A 23,337-nucleotide genomic window follows, 5' to 3' on the forward strand; every position below is an offset into this window, starting at 1 on the left:
CGCGGTGCTTGCGGGCAGCCCGCCGGCCGGCCACCCCTCGCTGAGCCGCACCAAACCGCGGGGCTGACAGGGGATGAGGGGCACGGGGCTTCTCCCCGCGGGGAGCTCCAGTCACTGCATGCGGTGGCGGCGATGCTCCGGCAGCCATCACGCTGCTGGCGCTGGCCCAGTGCGGGATGAGCGGGTGCGGGGCATCAGCGGGAAGGGAGCAGCGCTGCCTTAGTGTCCCCGTGTTACGGGTACACACCCGCAGGCCCCGCATCCCCCACCCCACTGCCGGGAGAGGCCCCAGCCTCCGTCCCGTCCTTTGTGCTACTTGGCAAGGCCAAAGCAAGGCTCCTGAGGATGCCGCCAGCCCAGCAAGGGCAGGAAGGCGAGCGGGCTCCCAGCGGGACAGCCGCCAGGCTCCGCAGCCTCCCACCTCCACAAAGAGCCAGGAGGAGGGGGGGGACCCCAAACCGCCCCAGGCCCACATAAGCGAGCAGTGGCACACCCCGAGCCTGCCACCCGGCACGGCCATCCCCAGCACGCCCGCAGGAGGGAGAGGCACCCAGGCGAGGGCGAGCCCGTGCGCCCGCGTCCCTCGTGATGCTCGGCCCGAATCCTCCTCGACTTCCCCATGTCTGCAATACCAGCGGCATTCCTGCGAAGGACGGCCGAGGGGGAAGCAGAGCAGAGGAAATATAAACAGTCCCGTGCAGCTACGCTGGGGAACAGAAGCATGAGAGCGCGGAGCGCGCGATGCTATAAATAGGCAGCCCAGAGCTAGGCCAACTTTTTCAAAGCTTCCCACGGTCTCCTTGGGAATGTGGGATGCTGCGGACCTTCCCCCCGCCCGGAGGAAGCTGCTGCTGAGGCTGGGAGTCAGGTACCCCCGGGGTGACCCCGGCGTGGGATGCCGTGCTGCTGGGGGGGGGGATGAAGGCAGAAAGTCTCTGGCTGTCCTGGTGCTCCTTCCCCCTGTGGAGTGGTCCCCAGCCGGCCCTGGCGGGCAGGGATAGGGCCATCGCTCCAGCAGGATCCGGGGCAGAGGTGCCACACTGGGCTCTGATGACCCCAGCCTGGTGTCCAGCTGGCCACGGCATCGCCCTGCCAGCACGGCCACAGAGCCCCCAGCCCCGCTGTACTCATGGCAGGGGCCTGATGTGGCCCGAGGGACGGGGAGGCAGGGTGACAGCCGCGGTGAGAGGGGCTGTGGGCAGAGGTGGGCACCCCCACGTCCCCACCTGGGCACCGCCAGGCGCCGGGCTGCGCCCCCTCGACGTGGCAGGCACAGCAGGAGGGATAAACCCACAGCGGGGACAAACCCACAGGGACACCCTGCAAATTGTCCCCAGCTGCCCTCAGCCCCGGCCCCGCAAGCACCAGGCTCCAAGGGAGCTCTTTAAAACGTGAGCGCGGGCGTGCGCTCGCCCGGCGCGTGCGGCTGTTCCCTCGCCCCCGGTCCTGCCGAAACGACGGTGGGGGAAGTTTCTCGTGAGAACGAGCGCGCTCCCTCCCCATCCCACGCTGGCCACGCTCAGCCGCGGCCCCGCAGCCCGGCCTATCTGCAGCGCCTGCCCCGGCCCCGCCGTGGGAGCCAGGTGCTGGCCAGATGCGCGCAGCCCAGCGCGTGCTCGCGCAGCCTTGTGAGCACGGGGGCAGCCGCGGGATGCGGCCCCTCGGGGCGATGCTGGGTCCTGGTGAGGTGGCTCCGCCGCTCCAAACCAGGGCGCTGGCTGGCGTGCCAAAAAAGCACTCGCCTGGAAAGCGTGGCTGGGAAAGCCGGCAAGGGGAGCTGCCACCTCCAGCACTGCCCACGCTGCACCTGAGCTGCTCGGTGCGGGTCCCGGTGGCTCACCCAGCACTCGGCCGCGGTACAGGAGCCCTCCCGGTGCCCCAGCTCGTCCCCCACCAGGGCTGCTGCGTGATGAAACCCCAGGGCCCTGTCCAGGGGACTTGGGAGCGCATGGAGGCAGGAGGGACGTGCCCAGGCATTGCAGGGTTGATGAAGGCAGGAGGGGAGAAGCACTGAGCCCCAGAAAGGCCACAGCCAGGGGGAAGGGGATGCGACGCGCTTCCAACGCGAGGGTAAAGGCAAGGAGGCAACTGTGCACAGCAGCAGCGAGCCCTGAGCCCGTGGGAGGCTGCGGCACAGGGAGCATGGCCTTGGGAGGGGGGCGAGGCCAAGGCAGTGGATGGGACTCACGGGACCTCTTCAAAAGGACAGCAGTGCTCACACCCAGCCCAAGCCGGGCTGGGGAGCACGGCTGCATGGGGAGGCACGGTGGGACCGGAGCAAAAGGGTGGCCCCAGAACCTGGTAGGGCTGAGCAGCCCCTGCTTGAGGCTCGAGGCGTCTCCAAGGGCATTTTGGGGCCCCAGGGAGCCACACCAAGCAGCGAGCGGGTGCAAGCGCAGCCCTAACGCTCACAGGGGCCGGCGTGGTTGCACCTCCCTGTTCCAGCCCAGATGCAGCAACGAGGGGCTGTGGGTCCAGCAGGATGAAGCCACTGTCCTCCCAAGGGACATCATGGCCGTGGGTATTCACTGGGCACCCTCTGGGGACTGCAAGCCCCTGGCCGCACAGCTCTTGCGCCACCCTGCCATCCATCACCACTCTCGCTGCGTCACACGCTCCTGCCCGCGGCCGGGACGTGCTCGAAATAGCTGCGAGGGGAGCGGGGGGGCCGGGCCCTCCCCACGCACGGCTGCGGGAGCCTCCAGCCCGGCTCTGGAGGCCGAGCCCCCAGCACGACCTCCCGGCCACCCCACGGTCCCCAAGCTGGCGCGTGCAGCACCCGCGAGACCCACAAGTGACACGGGGCGTTGCAGCCCCGCGGCAGCGACCTCTCCTTCCTGCTCCAGAGGCTCCCGTTTTAGCTCCTCTCGTCCTTTTCCCCTGCTCTAAAAAAGGAATGGTTTAATGAGGCAGGCTTGGCAAATTAAGAAAACCAGCCGGAGGAGCAGCCCTCTGCCGAGCCCTACAAAGGGATGGGGCCGCGCTGGCGGCAGAGCTGAGCCCGAGCCCTCTGCTCCAAGCGGGGCTGGCTGGAACCCATCGCTCACCTCCTTCACCGCCGCGCCACCCGGGCCACTTCAAAGACGGGAGCTGGCGAGCTGCTGGCACCGCGCAGCGGCCCCGGCATCACCCGGTTTCATAACCACGCTGGCTCCGGGGAGAAGGAGCCCTTCCAAGCAACCCGGCCCTCCAGCAACAGGGGGAAAAAAAAAAAAACACAGGAGTGTTATTCCTCTTGGCTAAGCCAGCCCTGCGCAAGCTTCCAGAGGATTTATGGCATTTTAAAGTTTTCCCCTTCGGCGCAGTACTTCTCCAAGACTAAACATCTTCATCAAATCTCAGCCGGACGGGGTTACGGCTGCGGTGCTGCGCTTCTCGGCAGCGGCGGCGAAGGTGCATATTTCTCTTGGCAAACCGAGCGCCGGCCAGGGCTCCGCGCCGGACCCAGTCTGGCTCAGCCGGCAGCGGAGGGAAGTGAGCTGCCTGCTTTGAACAGACACCATCATTCACACATTATTTTTAATAGCTCAGCTAGACGGAGTCCACCCTCCCTAGGAGACTTGGCGCGAGCCCACGGAGCTCACGGCTCTGCAGAAACGCCGGTCCCCAAGCCGGCAGGTCTGGCGGGGGAAGAACGGGGGGCGGGCAGGGTGGGCACGGGGTGAAGCTGGGAGCAGGGGCTGGCACCTCCCCGCGATGCTGAGCGGCTCCCGAAGCGATTCAGAGGGCGGGGAGCACTTCACCCTAGCTCAGTTGCATATGCAATCGCCGGGCTTATGTAAATATATTCTATTGCTGTATTTACACGGCTGCGTGGAGAGTCAGAGCACCTCTTGTACCCGCAGAGAGCGCCCCTGGGCCTTTTGGGAGCCAAGCACTCGAGCACCGGAGGCGGCTGGCCTCCCGAGCCCAGGGGCAGGCGCACGCCAGTGGCAGGAGAGGTGTGAGGACCGGCGGAGCCTGCTGCCGCCGTCCTGTCCTGGTCTCCACTGCTTCCCTCCCCTCCCAAATGCCTCCCACCGCTTCTGCACGGAGGGACGGCGGCTGCCGGCAGCCAGAGCCCCAAAGCCACAGGAAGCCTCTAATAAGAGGCTGTTTAAACTTGACGCTGACGGCAAGGCCCAAGTCCTCTACTTATTTCCTAATCACTGTTGTTTGCTGAGCTGTGCAGATCCAGCTGCCCAGCCTCACCCTTGGCAAGTCCTTGTTCCCAAAAGCCTTTTGCTCAGCCCCTGCAAGGCAACACAAAGCCCAGGAGCCCGCAGCCACGCTGGAGCCTTCGTGCCTGCAGGGCTCAGGACCGCTGCCCGCAGGGCTCCTCAGTGGGAAGGCGACGGTGCCAAAGCCCTCACGAGTCCCTCCTGCCCAGCACCAGCGTGCCGGAGCACCGGGAGCGCTCACCAGCTCCAGCGGGAGGGCAGGGACCCCATGTGGTGAACGTCACCGGGGCCGAGAAGGAGGCAGCCCTGTCCCCTCTGTGCCACCACGTTGCCACCAGGGCCCCTCGGAGTGTCTGCGAGCCCTGCCAGGGCTGGGACAGCTGGGGGCACCGAGCACCCCGGCCGGGCAGGGCTGCCTGCAGCGCGCCGCACGGCGCAGCCGGGAAGGACGGTACCTGGGATGCAGCCGGGCTGGCTCGGGGGTCAAAGATCCGCAGCTTCTTGTCCTGTTGAGATAAAAAGAAAACAGAGAGGGGTTAAGGACCCCAGGGCCAGCAGGATGTGTGGCCATATTAAGCAGAGGGCTGCAGCGAGCCTCCTCCTCCCCATAGTGCCGGATCCTACGACGTGCAGGGCACCCTGCAGGTCCTGCCCCATGCTGTGGGCATGGGCACATCCCCATGGCCTCACCAGGGCCCCCACACCCCCAAAACTGCTCCAAGACACCCCCACAACTACTCTCCCTCCAAAGCAGACCCAGGGCTATAGCTGACCTCCCAGCCCCCATCCTCCCACCGCTCTCCAGCACCCTGAGGGCGGTGTGGCGAGCCTTTCCCTGCCCAGCACCCCACAGCCAGACGGGTGGGATGCGGCGGGGAGGTGCCCTGGAGCCAGCTTTGCTCTTTGCAGTGTCACACCGCTCCAGCCCGACCCGCCCGGGCCCTCATGGCAGCAGCACTCACTACCAAGCTGTGCCACGGACCCGTACGTTTTGTATCTGTCGGATCAGGCAGCGCCGTGGGGCCAGTGGGGCCGTCCTGCCCCACATGGCTGAGCCACGTCCCCTCCGGAGGGTGCATGCGGGATGGCCCGACACCGCCACGGGACAGCCCGACACCGCGGCTGCTCGCTCAGCCAGCCTCGCATGCTCGGTCCTGCTCGCTTGGCCTCCACACAAGGCAAGGCCTCCATGCAAGGCCTTCACACAAGGCCTCCACGCACCCTGCGCACCGCCTGTCCGGCGCCGCACGCCGGCGGCGAGCAGCAGGCGCCATCTAGCGCTGCTCAGCGCCTCTCACCGGGCTCCGATTGTGCCTTTTCTCCCCAAAACGGGGTCACCGTGCGCACCCCGGGAGCAGGTTAGCCCAGCCGTGCCACAAAGAGGTCGCCTCCCTTCCAAAGCCCCTGCGCTCAGCCAAGCAGCCAGCGCTCCTCGAGGCGGATTCACGGCCACCAGCAACACGGTGCATGGGTGACAGGCAGCACTCTGCGAGCAGCCCGGCCAGCACCTCACGCAGGGCAGCCAGAGCCCAGCAAAGACCCCATGGAGGAGGAGGAGGAGGAGGAGGAGGAGGAGGAGGAGGAGGAGGAGGACGGGAGATGCCCGCTGAGGTGCTCGCGGCGCTCAGCAGCCTCCCCGCGCACGGCCGAGGGCGGCTGCGCTGCTCACCTTGCAGGAGGTGCCCAGGAGGCGGCCGTCTCGCTTCCACGACAGGCTCTGCAGCTGGTCCCCGTGAGGTTCCAGTGCTGGGAGAGGAAAGCACGATCAGGGCCTCCCGTGGGGCTGGGCACCCGCTTCGTGCTCCGGAGGACAAAGCAGGACCTCCCCACCCCAGCCCTGGGCAGCCAGAGCAGGAGGGCAGGGCTGGCACGGTTTCCCAGCAGGAGCGCCCCTCGGCACCACGCTGCCCGCTGGGTTTCCACCCGACCGGCTTGGTTTTGCCAAATGACACGCTTCTGCTCGAGAAAGCAGATTTCTCTCCCCCAGGTGGACTGGGTCCTTGCCACACGGAGATCGCGAGGCAGTTGCTGGTTCTTCTGGACTCAAAGCCACTAAATTCAAAATCCAAACCAAGGTGGTGCTGGTGTGCTGAGCCCCTGCGAGCCCAGCCTGCCTGCCCACACACCCCACGCTGCTGGGGGAGCACAGGTTTCATTTCCAGCCTTCCCCTGCCCAGTCTCCTCTTGCAAGCCTCCCAGTAAAGCCCTCATGACCCAGGGATCTCCAGGGACATTCTGCCAGGGAAACCCCGACCCTGCAGCCCATCAGAGAGGTTTCCGGGAAGGAGCCATCGCTTTTTGCTACCCATTTTTTCCAGCGTTTCCCAGGTGAAATGATTTGGCCTTTCTGAAGGGCCTGCGGTAGCCAGAGCTGAGGCCAGGGCCCCCTGGGGACACGGCTGCAGCCGTGCAGGAGCATCCCCGCGCCCCTGGCAGCTTGAACAGAAGGTCAGGAGCCACCACGCCAGGGCAGCTCAGCTCCGGCTGCTCAGGGGCCAACAGCACCCGCGTCTGCCACGCGCCTACCTGCCAGCGGCTGCTGCTGCCCCACGTCCCAGACGGTGACTCGCTTCCCCGCGCCGCTGGCCAGGACGCCGTCTGCCGTGGGGTGGAACTGCAGCACGTCCACCGGGCCCCCGCCAGGCCCCAGCGTCAGCCCCGCGCTGCTGGGCAGGTCCTGGCTGCCCTCGGGCAGGCGCCAAACCTTCACCTGCGGCCCCCAGAAGACGTGGGTCAGTCCCCAGGCAGGTGGGCCAGCCCTGGCCCTGCACCCCGCAGCCAGCTCTCCGCGTCAGCACGGAGCCAGCAGGTGGTGCTTGCTGCTCTTCCAGGCTTTGGTGCCTTCTACCCAGAGCCAGGAAAATGGGACACCAGGTGAGCCTCATCGCGTGACCCTTGGTGGGATCGGGGCTGCAGGCGTCCCGGGTGACAGGAGGGCTGATCCCTCGTGGACATGCCTGAGTCCCTCACGTCATTCTGCCCCGTCCCCTACAACCCAGGGACTGCCCACACTGCTCTCCGAGGCTGGCACCCTCCTCCCCAGGCTCCTCGCCCTCCCGTCTCTCTGGATCCACCTCCCCAAGCTCTGCAGCGAAGCCCAGGGTCACGCCGGGGTGGGGACAGCGTGGCCCCGTGGGTCCCCACGGCACCGAGCACTCACCGTCTCGTCAGCAGAGCCCGTAGCCAGCAGGAGCTGATCGAACGGCGAGAAGTCAAAGTCTGTCACCACGTCTGGAAGGAGAGGAGCAGAGGTCCAGCCCCGCGTCACCACCGCTCTGCCGAGCCCCCCGCAGACAGCACGTTCGCCCCCCGTTGCTGTCCCCCATTCTCAGACCCTTGTCATGCACACGCGGGGAGCAAGGTCCCCTCGGGGGACCCAGCCCCACCAAGGTATTTCGGGGCAGCTCAGCTTTGCTGCAAGCCTCCACGCTGTCCCTCGGGGAGCCCTGAGCGCACCACAGCTGCATTTCCCTCTTCGAGGTGCCGCCACCCAGCTTTGGCTCCAATTTCACAACTGACGTCCCCAGAGCCGAGCCGCAGCAGCCTGGGGAGGCAGGAGAAGCACGCATGGCACAAGGGCGTCTTGTGTCGGCCCCGCGCTGGTCACAACGCTCCCTTTGTAACGGCCCTGAGCAGCGTGCCGGCGGCAGAGCCCCGCGGGAGCAAGGCTGGGCTGGCACCGGCACTAAGAGCCCCTCCGGTGCATCGGCACGCTCGGGAAACTGGGTCACTGTGTACTTTTCCGCTTCCACGAGGCTGCGGAGATACGGGCCCAGAAGGCACGAAAAGAAAAGCAACTTACTCCAGCTCCTGACTTATCTGCCGTGTTTGCCCCGGGGAGGAGAGAAAAATCCCTCCCCTGCTCTGAATGCCGAAGGGAGGCATTTCCCGGGCACGGCCGGCTTCAAAGGGCTTGCGCTGAAATCTCATTAATGGCTGCGCTGGCTGCGTGCGCCGCCGGCCCCACCGAGCATTCCTCCAGGAACTCGGGGAGCTTGGTGGCACAGGGATGTCTGCCAGGACAGGACGGAGGCTGCAAAACAGTTCTGGAAGGGCAACAAGCCCAGAAAGGGGGCTGAAACGAGCCCAGCGGATGATGGGCTGAGCCCCAAGAAAGGGCAGCAAACAACCCTGCGAGGAGCCCTGCCTGACAGTAGCCCGAGGAAGCTGGGAAGCTTCAAGCCTCCTCGTTCCAGTGGCAGCTCGGCTGCCCTTACGGCAGCACCAGAGGGACTCGGGTCAGTCCGGCCAGCCGGGGCAGAGCCCAAACCCTCCTGGCTCTGCCAGTGGCAGGCGGGGAGGCAGCGGGAGGCAGCAGGAGGCAGCGCAGCACCGCGGGGCGCGGGTAGGCAGCCAGCCCGCTGCTGCCCGGACAGGGCCTCCCCGCGGCGCTGGGCTCCAGCTCCCTGCCTTGGCTTGCCTCGCTTACAGAAGGATTTTGCTGGCCTCCGCACCAGCGTGAGGCAGCTCTCGCCTGCCGGCACCCCGGCTGGAGGAGACGCGGTGCGCCGGGCAGAGCCGAGGCGGGCAGAGCCCAGCCTGTGCACGCCGCGCGCTGCCGCAGCCCTGCCGAGGCACCGCACGCACCAGGGCGGCGCTGGGAGCGGCTCAGCAGCCTGCTCCCATCTTGATGCTCTGTCTGTCGCAGTGTTTGGGGAAATGGGCAGCCAACACACCGCAGACACCAGGGGAAGGGTGCCCCAGGCTCCCCCTCTCCTTCCCCGTGCCTTCAGCCACCGCTGCCAGCCGCCTCTCCCTGCAGCACTCGCTCGGCCGGGTCAGAGCTGCTCAGAGCCATGCGGCCATCAGCCCATTCCCGTTCCCATTCCCATTCCCCTTGTCGCTGGAGCCGACTGCACACCGCCGGGATCCCAGCTCCTCCACCGGCCTGGTGCTGGGCTGCTCCCGTGCTCCTCCTGCAAGGCTGCCTGCCCCGGGGCTGCTCTGCTGCTGCTCCTCGGGTGTCTTCCAAGAGCCTTTTGCAGGATGCTCGAGGTGAGTCAAGTCTAGAATTATGCTCCAGGGGCGCTTTTCCCACCGGTTTGCTCCGCTCACATTTTGTACTGGGAAGTCCAGGGCACACAACGAGTGACACGGGAAGGGCGTGCTGGAGGAAGGTCCCCAGGAGCCTGAGACCACTCGGCAGCTCTACAGATGAAAGGACCAGGATCGACCTTGCTGAGCCCCTCGTGTTCAGCTTGGCCTCTCTACAACCCCTCTGCTACGCACAGCTGCCCGGATGCTGCAGGTGGGCAATGTCCCAATGCCCTACTGCGACACAGGGGGGCAGGGCACTGAGAGAGAGTCCTCAGCGCTCACAGCTTCCACGGCTCTGAACTCAGCAGGTCCCTGCCTCACACGGGAGCGGGACGTGTCTGGGTCACCCTGCCTGCGGGTGGTGGTCCCTGGGGACTCCAGCAGCTCCGCCAGCCCCTCTCCCAGGACACAGATGGCCCAACGCAGCATCCCCGGGTGAGCCCAGGCTGAGAAGTAGCTCCTGAGCCCCCCTGCACAGCCGTGCTGGGCCAAACGCCTGCTGTGGAGGTGGCACCCGACACCTCGGTGCCCCAGTGCAGAGCGCTGTGGAGTACAGGACGAGCTGGACTGGGCTCAGCAGACGCCCAGCTCACCTGAGTGGCAGCAGAGCTGAGACACGGTCCTCTTGCCTCCATCCTTGGTGCCCTCCAGCGGCACGATGCCCAGCACACCTGCAGGAGAAGACACAGCCGCAGGTCACCGGCCACCCACAGCCTGACCGCTGCCCACCGGAGCTCCCAGGAATCCCCGGGACGCAGCAGGGTGCACCCAGCTTTGCAATCCAAAGAGACGGACCTGCGGGACTGCCAGCACCTCTGGGGGAATTCCACGTGCCCGTGTGCCTCCTGTGCCCTATGCAGCTGCCAGCCAGCCCCGAGGGACCGCAGCTCTGGGGGCAAACCCATCCCACCTCCCCATCCTCACCTGTCATCTCGGCGCTGAACGCTACCCAGTGGCAGCTGGCCTTCACGTGGTTCCCGCAGGACGCGATGGAGCCAGCTCGGAGACCCCCAATCCAGGCCTGGGATGGAGAGAAAAGCCCGTGTTACGAGATGCCTCTGCTTCGGAGGGGCCTGGCGCTTTGGTCGGCGCATGGCTGGAGAGGAGAGCACGAAGCATTGACACTGCATTGCTGGAGACCTTCAGTCCCAACAGAGCTCCCTCACCAAGGGACCTGGCACCACCTGGAGGCACGTTTGTAGGGCCCTGTCCTCAGGGAGGTATGGTGCAACGTGGCTGCTCGTGCTCCATCCATAAAATCACAGGGGCTGGGGCTGCGGGGCCAGCTTTGCTGCTACTCTGCAGGGCTGGGAGCACCCCAGCTCCCAGCGCTGCCTCTCCATGAAACCACAGCTCCTGAGCCAAAATCCCACACGGCTGCTCGCTCCCCACCACCTCTGTGCCTGAGCATGGCACCCGCGGGGCACCGAGAAGCCTCACATCGGCCGGACCTGCTCCAGGCGACATCAGTGCGCAACCACAGGCCCGTGGGAGCTCCCTGGCACACCCGGGGCCAAGTCCAACCCTCGTGCAGAGGCGACAGCGGGGCGCTGGACGGGTGCCAGCAGGGCCACCAGCGCCGCTGCAGCGTGTGCCCGCGTCCCACACAGAGCCCTTTGCAGGACGGGAGCTGCACAACCCCACAAGGAGCGAGAGCTGCGCTTCCTCTCTTTGCACGGCTTCCTTTTGGGGCCTGACAGAGACGAGCGGTTCCTGCAGCACTTCCTCTGGTCCCTGTCACAGCAGCCTGCTTGGTGGCAGGCCCCTTAACCCTTCCCGCACCCGGGGGAGGTGAACACCCCGGCCACATCCCTGCAACAAGCCGCAGCCCCTCAGGGCGTCTCCGCCAGCAGAGCCCTTCGGAGGCTGCCGGGGGGGAGAAGCGACCCAGATGCGATCCTCGTGTCTGTGCCGTGCTTCCTGATCCGGCCAGGTCAAGCGTCTGCCTTCGCCTCAGTAAACAAGCGGCCACGCTCAGGGACGCGAGGCGCTTCCCGAGACGCGTGGGGACGAGTCCTGCCCACGGGGCTGGGGCACGAGGCCTGGCTCCCTGGGGCACGCTTCGTGCCCGGATGGGGAATGCCCTAAGGGAGGCCCCGTCCCACGCAGGCTGCCGAGGCCGAGCAGATGTCTCCCTGCACGCCGGGCCCTTGACGTCCCACAGAGCTCCCCCAGCAGGGTGTGGGGACGCCCCTGCCTGCGGGCCCCTGGGACCTTTGCCGCGGGGCTGTGACAGTCCCGGCACCCGCGTGTGCTCTCTGGGCCGGCTGGGCACACGCACGGGGGCAGCCACATCCCTTCCGACCCTGCATCAACCCCCAGAGGGACACGCCGGGTGCTGGCAGGCCTGCAGGGGTGTGGGTGCAGGACGGGCCAGGCTTGTGCATGGGCAGCTCGGACGGGAAGGTAAAGGGAAGGAGCGCGCTGAAGCCCACGGGCTGGGAGATGAACGCATCCGTGCCCCTGGGGGGCCCAAACCTTTTCCAAAGGCAGCGAGACCCCAAGATTTCTCGCAGCATCACCCAACCCGCTGCTGGCCCCACAGCCCACGCCGAAGGGCGCCGCACCCCACACCCGGGTGCCGCCCCCGGGAACCAGAGCGGCCTCGGGGAGCCCCCGCAAGGGCTGCGCGCCCCGGGAAGGCTCAGCCCCCGCCTGGCCCAGCACAACCCAGGCGGCATCCCTGAGCTGGAGGGGTCGGGGACGGAGGGCGCGGGGCACCGGGAGCCCCGCGGGTGCCGGGCCGGTGCCGCCCGCCCCAGCACGGCCCCGCCGCACCGCGCCGCGCCCGGCCCCGCCCGGGGAGCCCCGGCTCGCCCCGAGCCCCCCGCGCTCACCTCCCTGCGGGGCAGCCGGGCCTCGGTGTGCCGCAGCTTGGACGCCTTGAAGCGGTTCATGGTGCGCCGGGCCGGGCCGGGCCGGGAATCCCGAGCCGAGCCGAGCCGAGCCGGGCCGGACCGGACCGAACTGAGCCGAGCTGAGCCGAGCAGGGCCGGGCCGGGCCGAGACCCTCAAGCCGGGCCGGGACCCTCAAGCCGGGCCGAGCCGAGCCGGGCCGAACCGGGACGCCCGAGCCGAACCGAGCCGAGCCGCCGGCCCCGCCCTAGCCCCGCCCCCTCCGCGCTGACCACGCCCCCGAGCCGGGCCGGGCGCGGCGCCCCCCCCACCCCACCCCGAGGCAGCTCCAAGGGCCGCGGGTTCGAGGCCCGCCGAGGCTCCGCCGCCCGCGGTCCGGGTGCTGCGTACCGGCACCCGGCCCGCGGGGCGCGGCGAGCCCCGGGACAGGCCCTGCCGCCCCGGTGTCTCGCTAGGGCCGTGGGCAGCTGTGTGTGTGTGTGTGCTGCGCTCCCCGCTGACGGGGCTCGGCGGCAGCGGCCCCGGTGACGGGGGCGGGAGATGGGCGCTGGGCAGGAACCGGGAACAGCTCCTGCCCTCACCGCGGGCTCTGCGGGAGCGCGGCCACCTCCGCGAGAGGAACCTGCGCCTCAGCCCGCTGCCCGCGCCCCGCCCGGGCGGCAGGAGACCGGCCACGGCCCCGGGGTGTCCGGGAGGGCGGTCCCGAGCCCCGCAGCGCGAACCCCCCGCCCCTCACCGCCCCCCCGCCACTGCGCACGCGCGGCACCGCGCTCCCCCCCCCCCCCACCGCCGTGACGCACGCGCAGCGCCGCGCGCGGGCCAAGATGGCGGCCGGGAGCGCCGCGCGCTGGCTGGGGGCCGCCGCCGGTGCCGCGCGGGGCTGCGCGGCGGGGCCGGGGCCGGGCCGGGGCCGGGGCCGGGGGGCGCTGCGGCTGCCGCTCGTGTGGCTGCTCCGCGGGCTCGGCCCCGCGCCGGGACCCGCCGCACGCCGCCCCTCGCTGCTGTGCGCCGGGCCGTGGGCCGCGGGTGAGCGGGGAGCGGGGCTGGGCGGCGGCGGCGGGGCCCGAGGGGGGCTCGGGGGCTGAGGGGCGCCCGCTGCCCGCCCGGCGGCCCCTCACCGCCCCTCTCCTCCTCCCGCAGGGCCGAGCCGCGTCCCGGCCGCCTCCTTCCACAGCAGCGCGGCGGCCCGCGCCAAGGAGGACTACTACCAGGTGCTGGGGGTGCCGCGCTCCGCCAGCCAGAAGGAGATCAAGAAGGCCTACTACCAGGCACGGCCCCGCCGCCCCCCCGGGGCGCCCCCCGAGGGGCTCCGTCCCCCAGGGCGCAGGCACCGAGCTTCGCCTGCCGCCTGCGAGATTGGTCTCGTCTGTCTCTAACGCTTGGGTTTTTTCTCGTTTAGCTGGCGAAGAAATACCATCCCGACACAAATAAGGACGACCCCAAAGCTAAGGAGAAGTTCGCGCAGCTGGCAGAAGCCTATGAGGTAACGCGCGGGGTTTTATTGCCATGAGAGGGAAGAGAGGTGGGAACAGCTCTTGGAGTAGACGGAGTGGAAATACTGCGTCTTCTTGTGTTTGTTGTAAAAGCACAGCTGCTTTTTGACGTCTTGTGCTTCAGGTGTGAGTGCAGCTGCCCTAGAGGTGTCTACAGCGAGTTATTTAGCGCAGATTTCTGTTTTATCTGATCGTATTTTGGGCTCTTTGCATTTTTGGCTCTTAGCAATGAGGGACTGGCACAGTTGGGAAAGGTGGTTTCTGCGGTGGAGTTCGCGCGTAGGTGAAATAAACAAACAAACAAACCTGTCAGCAGTTACCAGCTTTCTGAGACAAAGGTACGTTCCACTGTGCTTCAGCTCCGTTTCTGCTCTCCACCTTGTGTTGTGCTGGCTTGCACTCTGGCAGGTTTCAGATTTCCTCCGGCACTCTTACCACCAACTTTCATTCAACATACAAGCAATGAAATATACAACACAAGTTATTCCTGCTTGTTATGAAGCAGTAAGACCTTGTCGTCTTGCTAATGACAAGCTTTTTGATAATTTGTATGATCGTGAAGGCTGGGACACTCTTCCTGAGGACACGAAGGTCTGAGCGAGCGCCGTCTGGTGACAGACAGCCCTGAGTTCCCCTTGGGGGGCTGCCCAGGACAGCCATACTGCTCGGGGCCTGGTCGGTGTCCTGATGGCATCGTTCTTTGCCTCCAAGGTATTAAGCGACGAAGTGAAGCGGAAGCAGTACGACACGTATGGGACAGCTAGTTTTGATCCTGGCGCAACGGGTGCTGGTGCCGGTGCTGGGCGCCAGTACTGGAGCAGCGGTCCATCGATTGATCCGGAGGAGCTTTTCAGGAAAATCTTTGGCGAGTTTTCGGGGTCCCCTTTTGGCGATTTCCAGAACGTCTTCGACCAGCCGCAGGAGGTAACGAGATGCGCGCGTTTCCTGGGTGTGTGAAGCTGCAAAGCTGGAGCGGGGCAGCAGCCTGTCAGATCGCTGCCAGAGCGAGGTTAAGCAAAGCGTTTGCTCTGGGAATGTCAGCACGTGAGCGTCCTGCTGTGTGTGGGGGGGTATTTTTGGTAAGCCATGTGGATACCCTCTCCATGCCTCCAGACCGAGCATTTTTTTGTGGACTTCAGCTCCTTCTCCTGGTGTTTACTGACCCAGTTAGTGCTGCCAAACAATTTCCATCTTTGTATAGGCAACTTTTCTGCTTTAAGTTGCTTTGCATATGTCTGCTTCGTGCTGTAATGACAAAAACCACAGAATACCTTTTAACTATAAAACGAGCCTTCCAGCATTGGGTTTGACTGCTTAATTGGCTTAATTTTGCAACTTAATTGGCTTAACTTTGCAGTGGAGCCCATAATAACACAAAAAATATTTCTTGTTCTTTGCGCTGCAGCTAAATGCTCTTTAAGTCTTGACAGCCTTGATTCACGCGACGCCCTTGGAGATGTGTGGCGTTCAGTGCTTCTAGCTGGGAATGGCCTTCCTGGTACAAACAGAACTTCCTATTTTGTGGAGTCACCTTTTCTGCTGAATTCCCTTGCTAAGTAAAGAGTTTATTCAGGAAGAGCAGATGCTTTCTTTGGGAGCAAAAGCCTCCGCCCATACCTGTTGATGTATTTCTGTTCAGTAAAACCTTTGGAAATACTAAAGGTCTTTCCTGAGAGCAGAAAAACACATGACTTGTGTTTATACTTGTCTTTTCTCTTTTAAAATCTCCTTTCTGTTACACAATGGTATAATCATCGTTCCTGTAATGTTTGCCATCCTTTTTATTTATATGAGACAGGCTGTTGCTTCCCAAATTGAGGCAGAACATTTCCGAACGAGTTATGCATCCATCTGTTTCTTTCCCCCTCTGTTACCCGGACGTATTTAAGCACAGTTTGATATTTGGCAAAACCAATTCCAGTTTGCTTAAGACCCCACCACACATCGGTTGTGGACTGACGTCAGTGTTTCCCGTGCAGTACATCATGGAACTGACCTTCACCCAAGCTGCAAAAGGTGTTAACAAGGAGATTGTGGTGAACATCAATGACTCCTGCGAGCGGTGTGGTGGGAAAGGGAACGAGCCTGGTACCAAAGTACAGCACTGCCACTACTGCAACGGCACCGGCATGGTGAGTGCTTAAAGCGCAGCAGAACCTGCCTCTCTTCCTTACCGGGGCAAGTCAGCCCCTTCCACGCTGAAGAATTCTCACTACACTCATCGGCTTATCTTGGGTGAAATCAGGTTAATGTGGACTTGATGTTAATCTGCGCTAGGAGTTTTTTTTTTTTTTCTAAGTTAAAGGCATGTTCTATCCAGCTAAAGCAGTAGCCTTCAGGACGAGGTCAGTTTGGTATCGTGACCAGTAATATTTACCCTTCAGGTAAATACCGTTATTTACCTGATGTAACAATTCTGACATTACTTGGGCATACTTTGAATTGAGGGCTGGAGGGTGGAGCAAGGATAGCTTAAGGATAGTCATGAAATGAGAAGATGTATGCTGCTGACAGTAAGTAAAGAAGTTAGTAAAGAAATAATTTGAAATAATGGGCTTTTGATTTTCCATGCATCAAAATGGAAACTGGCGATCAGTCTGTGGCCAGAATAGCTTGCTGTGCGGAACGGGCACAGTTGGCCAGAGGACAAGGCGAGCCTTTCCCACTGTCTCCTCGTGTGACGGGTTGGTCCATAGTTTAGTCTCCGTAACCTTTTCCTGGATACAGCAATAATTCTTGCAAGTAGATTGTCCTTGGGCTCCTCAAGATACAGTTGTTTGTAACGCCACGTGAAAGAGCACTGCGAGGAGTCTTGTTCTTTTGCGTTATATCCTAGAGATGAAAAGTGTTGTCTCCCTTCCCCAGGCCAGCAGACGCTTGCTCATAGTCGTGATGGTTTTCAGTGGAAATCAGCATATGGTAATGGAAGCTGAATCTGATCCAGCTTCTCACAAGCAGCATCCTCTTTGGATTTCCGAGCCTGTTTTCTGCTCCACCCCTTGTTAAAAGATAACGCTGCCCTCAACTGTCCTGTCAGGCTGTATGTGCGATTAGAAGGCCTCAAGTCTGCTGGGCCAGTCACTGTGAAAAGTGGGGTGAAAAGTACCACCTCGGTACTAAATATTTGTATGATTGTGTTTTCTTCACCAGGAAACGATAAATACGGGCCCCTTTGTAATGCGATCTACGTGCCGACGGTGTGGCGGTCGTGGTTCCATCATCACAACCCCGTGTTTAGTGTGTCGAGGAAGGGGGCAAACCAAACAGAAGAAGACAGTGGTGGTTCCGGTGCCAGCTGGTCAGTGTTGTGTTTGTGCACTGCCGTCTGTTAAAGGGACTGTAGTTATTTATTTCTGCTGGGCTAACAGCAAGGCACTTGCCTGTAAAGCGTGGCTGTTCCCTGCCAGGTACAGAAGTCAGGGCAATGTAAAGAAGTTTTGCTGCAGAAAATTTAATCTTAAGAACAAAGCAGATCAATAGCTTGGTAATTGAAAGCATTAGTAATGAGAGAAACTTCCTGGCCGTGCGTTTGTACCTGGCAGATAAAAATATTTGCTTTGCCCTTTTTGAGATGAAGTTTTGTTTCTTGCATGGATCCTTCTTGGCAGTGTTTGAAGAGTGACACTTTCAAAAGATTTTAACTTGATTTTTTCATTTGTCCTTGGTGAAGCAGGTGGAGAGGGTGGGAATCTTGAAAGCCTTAGCTTAGCTCAGAAAAGTTTGCTGATTGCTTCCCTCACCAAAGAGGGTAAAACAAGCAGTGGGACTGAAGATGCTGCTTTGAGACCGCCCTGGGTGACCAGCGTGTAATTTTCCTGTAGCTTGTAGAGGCTGCCCAGTGTTCCTTAGGCTGATGCGTTTCTCAGGAGAACTCTGTAGGGACTGAGCCTGCGTAGGGGTGCTGCTCTGCTCGGTGGGCAGCGATCACCTCTGGGGTACCAGTGTGTGCTGGACCTCTGCCCTTTGGCCGCGGTCCTGGGCTCGTGGCGAGGGGCTCGCTGTGCCTCTGGTAGGTCTTGTGCCTCTGCTCGTGGTGTGCGGGTGCTGATAACGTGATAACATTCCCCCTTTTTTTCTCTCTCCTGATTGCAGGTGTTGAGGACGGGCAGACAGTTCGGATGCCCGTGGGGAAGAAGGAAATTTTCATTACGTTCAGGGTACGTATTGTTACAGTGTAAGCTCTTTTCCATTATTAAGTTGGCTGCTTGTTCCCTTCACAACTGCCTGGGAAGTCCGACAAAATGGGGAACAGGAGGAGGAAGAGCAAGTGATCCTTCTAAACAGCTGAGGTAACGTGATCCATGTGAACTTTCTGAGATAGCAGAAGATCTGCATTGTAACAAGTCGAGTCTGCTCATGAAGAATTGTGCTGCTAGTTCTGGGGTGAGGCCTTTGTGGTAGTGTGTATCAAAACACCGAGCAGGTTCTTGGTGCCTTTAGAATTTGACTTGGAGACTTGAAGGAGGTGTCTGCTTGCAGCGGTGGGAGGGCTGGAGGAATGCACGGGAGGCTGGCTGGTCAAGTACCCTTTTGCAGATTTGCATTAAGTGCTGCTTTGCACATTCTTTGTAGCTGGGGCCCTCTTCTCCCGTAGGTATCCTGTTATATGTGGCTCTGTCAGGGAGAAAACTCTTTTTTTCAGTACCTTGGTGGTGCAGGAGGATTTAATTCTCTTCCAGCTTGTGAGGCCACTGCAAAGGTTCCTGCTTCCCTCTTCAGGCTTTCCTTTTTTTGGGGTACTGGACAAGACAGCGTTGTCTTTGTCTCTGCAGAATCGTACTGACACTGATGAATTAACAAACAGGATTAGAGGAGGGAGCTGCTGAGATAAGCAGCAGACATCCCCCTAAGCCTCTGGCTAGTTACAGTTATGTCAAGAGCTGTGATTTTCTAAAAGACTGAACGTTAACCTAGACTTGTTAGCCACACGGTTTGTGGGTGGTAAAGGGTCTGGCTGCAGCTTTCTGGTGCTTTCTGCTGAGACCTTTCAAAGCAGTTTACCGTGATAACTTTGTATTGTTCCGCTCACTACTTTTTGGAACTGCCTGCCTTTTAGGTTCAAAAAAGTTCCGTGTTCAGAAGAAATGGAGCAGATATCCATTCAGACCTCCTTATTTCAGTAGCACAAGCTGTTCTGGGAGGTACAGCCAGATGTCAAGGCTTGTACGAGACAATCAATATCACGGTAGGTACCGTTACGTGGAAGAGCTCGGGCGTAATTCAGTGTGGGACATCAGAGCCCCACTTTGCTGCAGAGATGGTGCAAATTGTCTCGGTCCCCCAGTATCAAGTGTCAGACTTCTTCAGGACTGAGTGTCAGGTAGCTTGCGACCTGCTTGGGCCCACCTCCTTTCCAGATCACTGTGTGGGGACAGGGACAGGAGCGGCTGGGTGGATTGCTGCACAAATCCCTTCCGAAGTCTGGTGAACCCTGCTAGGTTCTTTACAAGCTTTGCCATCGTTGTTGACTTAGCCTCTGAACGTGTTCAGATGCGTGAACCTACCAGATCTCTCCCATCTTATTTTGAAGCCTGCTGGAGCAATAATTGATTACAAACATGCAACACAATTACTGTGTAAATGCATACGGTGGAATAACAAACATGTCCCCTGTGTGTTCACAGATACCCCCTGGTATTCAGCCAGACCAGAGAATTCGAATGAGTGGGAAAGGCATTCCCAAGGTTAATAGTTATGGCTACGGAGACCACTACATTCACATAAAGATAAAAGTTCCTCAGTAAGTAACACAAGTTTCTGGGAAATCTTGAGCTTTTTGCAAAAAAAATAAAAATAAAGATGTTCAGAAAGATTTTGTGAAAATTTCTTACTGCTTTACCAAGATCTGTTTTGAATTTTCCTTGGACGGTTAGAGTCATTTCTCTGCCTTTTTTTTTTTTTCCTAGTGTGAGGTAGACAGGTAGACTTTTGGACTTCTGTTGTGGTTTTTGTTTGTTTGCTTGCTTTTTTTGAGAATACAGTTTGGCAACACAGCTGTAAAAATCCTAAACCCTAGAAATATATAAATAGTCATGCACCTGGATTTCTGCCACTTCTCGTCTGGAACCCAGTTACGTAAATTCAGTGTTCTGGCTTACAGCATGTCTGTGCTCTTATACCTGCAGCTTAAAGTAACAGGTCCTTGGCAGTTGCTTTTCAGGCTGCCTCACCACCCTCTGCTCCTGTGGTGAAGCAAACTTTTTAGTTTGCATTGCTGCACGCAGCAAGGGAGTTCATTTCCTGAGGCCTCCCCCCACAGGTGTTTGTTCTGTTGCAGCTCCAGATGTTTCTCTCAGCACTTGAAAAGGTTTTGCTTTTTCTCTACAGTTTGGTGAAATGTAGTGGGTCGTCTCTCTCCTCTTCCACTGGGGCTGGCTCTTTATAGATTGGTCACAGGGATTCTCAGGGAATGCCAGATGTATTAATCTTGTGCTTCCAGTAGCTGCCTCTTGTGTGTGCTGCCAGAGGAGGTTAAGGAAGCCTGGCGATGTCTCTAAAGGCAGCTGTAACCAACACCTCTGTCTTTGACCTGCAGGAGGCTGACGGATCGCCAGAGAGCCTTAATGATGAGCTATGCCGAGGACGAGACAGATGTGGACGGCACAGTGAACGGAGTCACAAATACAGCATCAGGTGGGCTGGGGGAATTAGTGCTCCTTCCTCGGGGAGGTGGTGTGGGAGAGCACAACGCTTCCCGGGGGCTCAGGGGGGACAGCGGAAGGTGAGCCAAGGCGACCGTCGGACAGCGTGTCAGCACAACCTGCCGTGTTACTTTGAAATTAGTTTTAGTGAGATATTAATGGGCTGTGGCATAAAGCCTCTTCCCAGGGAGCATTGCTCTGATAGTCACTGGGCAAAATCTGTGTGTGAACAAAGAGCAGGTACTGTGATACTCCAGGTCCTGACAAGTTCTGGTGAGTCTCGCTGTGGTGATGAATGCCTCCTGCTGCCGGCTTTTACCCCTGGGCCAGAAGTAACTCGTCATGGTAGCAGAGGTGGAAAAAGCGAATGTGCTTCAGGCCAGCTCTCTACGTGAGCTAATCCGTCCTCAGCGCTTGCTTCTGGCTGCAGTGGGGACGTTTCCCTTTGAAAGCTGCAGGGGAGTACTGCTGTCAAGGTTACTCTGAGCCATAGTTGGTGCACATGGGGAAGCCTTGGCTAGAAAGGTTTGTTGGTGCTGGGTGTTGGCTCCAGTCAGCAGAGAGCATCCAGCGTGATGGAAGGCGTGAAGTCAGCTGGGAGCTTTGTAAAGCTGCTTTTTCAGTTCCAGATTAAAACCTTGGATCCAGCAGTTGTGTTCTAATTATCAGTGGTGAGGTATCCTGCAGCAGTAGCAGCTGCAGACAAAATATATGCAGAACAGTAAGGCAAGACAAAAATTTTGTCTTTTCTGCTAGCAAAACAGTGCTTTCTTTACTCACACTGGAACAACGAGCTTCTTAATGCCTGTTAGATTGTGGTTTATTTCTGGTTGAAACCAAAAAGGGCATTTTTGACTGTGTACAGCTAGGCAAAGGTAAGCTTTTCAAAGCTGCTATATGGTTGTGGGAATTGAGGTCCTCTCTACCTCAGATGCCAAAGCCTACGATATTGGAAGTTCAGGATATTGGAAGGTAGAATCTGCCATATACTTACCGGTGTTATGTTTTATAGTGCTTTGATGATAGAGAAGTGAATGGGATTGTCTTTTCCGCTTCAGGTAACATTAAAGATGCATCTTGGAGGGAAGGGCAGAGATATCTTAAATGCAATTAAGCAACAAGGTGGATTAAAACCAAAGCCAGTAGCTTGTAGTATTGAGACAGGCTGCTGCTGAAAAGCCTGTCCTTGCTCTGGGAGGCAGAAAGTACCCTGAGTGGATGGAGGCACGTTCTGCTGCAGGCCTCAGTGTTTCATGGCATTGCATCAGTCTGGGCTCGGGTGTCGGCTGCGGGAGGACGGGGAGGACTGGACTTTGTGCCCTCTGTGTCCCAAGAAAGGCTGGGGAGGATTTGGGGTTTTGTTACTGATGGTTAGGCTGCAGAAAAAAACAGAGTAGCAAAGAGGTTTCCTTTGTTTTTGCTGTAGCCACTTCTCAGAAGGACAAAAAACTTCTCGGGACTTTTTTATATAGGAAAACTTTGCCAGCTGCTGCCAGTAAGATTCCTTATCTGGACACTTGTTCTGAAATATCTGTAGCCTTTTTCATTCTAGCCTGAGTTCAGTTTCTCCTTGATATTGTTTGTCTGAGCACTGAGTGAGAATTACTTACAGCAGGCTCCTGCTGTGGTTTCGCACTCCTTTGCCCTAAACGTGACGCAGACGGTGAAACATGGGCAGACAGATTTTTCCAGGGACCACTAGCGTAGCTTACTCTTCTGTAGGGTGAAGTCAAGAACTTGCTTTCAGTGGCAGACTCTTGCTTCTAAGCGCTTGTGTTCTAAGTATGTCAGGCCTCTGCCCTGGTTGTGCGGAGCACAGGAATTCCCTTGGCAGCTGGAGGGCTGAGGAGGGAAAGGACCGCCGCTACCTGGGCTGACCTCCTTCTGTTCCCCTTCTGGGGTCCAGGCTCCCCGGTGCTTTCAGAGAGTGGCCCTGGTACCGTGGCTCGCTGCCTGCTGCAGCCTGTCATGGAGAGATACTTGAGGGTGCTGGCGAAACCAGCTGACCCGACCGTTCCCAGTCTAAAATAACCCTCTCCCTTTGTCAGGGGCGCTGGCTGCTGGTGGGAGACGTAGCTGGGGCAGCCTGAGGAATGTATCTGACTGCAGCCCTTTGCTGTTTGTGTCCAGGTGGCAGGGCCACGGCTAGAGCTGACGCAGGCGAGGATAGGCCTGAGGCTGAGGAGAACAAGGAGGGATTCCTTTCCAAACTTAAGAAAATGTTTAGCTCCTGATACCCCATCCGAGGTAGGAAGCCTCTTATGTTTTGTTGTTGCCTTTCCCCCGCACCGAGCAGAACTTGCCCTTCTTGGGAGGTGGAAGAAGCGAAAGCAGCGCATTGCTTCTCACTTAGCCTCAGGCCTTCCAGCCACCGATGTGACCAGCCCTAGCTGTCCCCTGCGACCTGGAGCAAAAAGCCAGGGCCCCAGTTGCATTGTTGCTGCACCAGAAAAGGAAACGCTGGAGACAGCTTCAGGGAGGTTGGTGGCCTCCCCTGCAGCTCCGCTTCCTGGGAGTACTTGTCCCCTCGGGGACTGTCCCTCCTCCAAGCACTGAGGGCGTTCCTGTGAGCTGGCAAAGCTGGGGCCGGGCAGTTCTGCTGCCGCTGGGAGGTGCAGGAGGGGCCCGCAGAGCCTCTGGTGCTGGTCGTGGGCTGACAGCAGCCCACTTGGAAACACCCCCTTGGATTCCAGGGGCTCAGCTTCAAACTCGTCCGCTCCCTGTGGCTGACAAAGCGTGACCGCAGGTCAGGCGGGGACTTGCTCGTGCTCCAAAGCGGGCTGGAGGGGCTGCGCACCTTAATCTGGTGCATTCGGGAAAAATTACACATTTTGCTTGCTTCAATTGCAGGGAAACGTTCTACTGGAAACTAAGAGCCAGCAGCAGCAGATCATCTTAGCAGTCGGGGATGAATCCTTCTGGCAGCGGGCTCTGTGGAGCGAAGGATGTCAGTCAGCAGCACAGCGAGAATCCCAGCTGGAGGCCACAAAGCACTGAGGCACCAACCCTCATCACGATACAGTAGCAACCCAGCGTCCCAGGAAATGGTAACAATGGAAAATGCCAGCTTTGTGGTAACGTGGGTGTCTCCTGAGGTTGTTCCACTGTCCGTACTGCTGCTAGAAGCTTATTTGTTTCTGTTTTTGTTTT

The 23,337-nt window shown here is 60.1% G+C and overlaps 2 protein-coding genes across 4 annotated transcripts in view; one reads left to right on the forward strand and one right to left on the reverse strand.

Moving 5' to 3' along the window:
* The window catches only part of LOC310882325 (coronin-7-like), a 40,677-nt gene extending 28,363 nt beyond the window's left edge, over window positions 1–12,314 (reverse strand). For both annotated transcript variants that reach the window (XM_083800925.1, XM_083800926.1), the window contains exons 1-7: window positions 12,035–12,314; window positions 10,122–10,218; window positions 9,791–9,868; window positions 7,321–7,391; window positions 6,687–6,870; window positions 5,830–5,906; window positions 4,616–4,666 (exon numbers count right to left, since the gene is read on the reverse strand). In XM_083800925.1, coding sequence (XP_083657051.1) covers window positions 4,616–4,666; window positions 5,830–5,906; window positions 6,687–6,870; window positions 7,321–7,391; window positions 9,791–9,868; window positions 10,122–10,218; window positions 12,035–12,094 — 618 coding nt within the window. In that variant the 5' untranslated portion in view covers window positions 12,095–12,314. The remainder of the gene's footprint in view (window positions 1–4,615; window positions 4,667–5,829; window positions 5,907–6,686; window positions 6,871–7,320; window positions 7,392–9,790; window positions 9,869–10,121; window positions 10,219–12,034) is intronic.
* A 548-nt stretch (window positions 12,315–12,862) lies between these two features.
* DNAJA3 (DnaJ heat shock protein family (Hsp40) member A3) lies at window positions 12,863–23,336 on the forward strand. Of its 2 annotated transcripts, XM_083800934.1 has the most exons (12): window positions 12,863–13,079; window positions 13,194–13,321; window positions 13,453–13,536; window positions 14,258–14,470; window positions 15,526–15,678; window positions 16,697–16,844; window positions 17,639–17,703; window positions 18,603–18,731; window positions 19,171–19,286; window positions 20,082–20,179; window positions 22,318–22,434; window positions 23,038–23,336. In XM_083800934.1, the coding sequence occupies exons 1-11, from the start codon at window positions 12,878–12,880 to the stop codon at window positions 22,419–22,421; spliced, it is 1,440 nt and encodes a 479-aa protein (XP_083657060.1). In that variant the 5' UTR covers window positions 12,863–12,877; the 3' UTR covers window positions 22,422–22,434; window positions 23,038–23,336. The 2 variants fall into 2 exon arrangements, with proteins under 2 accessions (XP_083657060.1, XP_083657061.1); XM_083800935.1 differs by lacking the exon at window positions 22,318–22,434.
* The last annotated feature ends 1 nt before the right edge of the window (window position 23,337 follows it).

Source organism: Anser anser (assembly GCF_964211835.1).
Source record: "Anser anser genome assembly, chromosome: 15".
In the NCBI taxonomy this organism is placed as follows: domain Eukaryota; kingdom Metazoa; phylum Chordata; class Aves; order Anseriformes; family Anatidae; genus Anser; species Anser anser.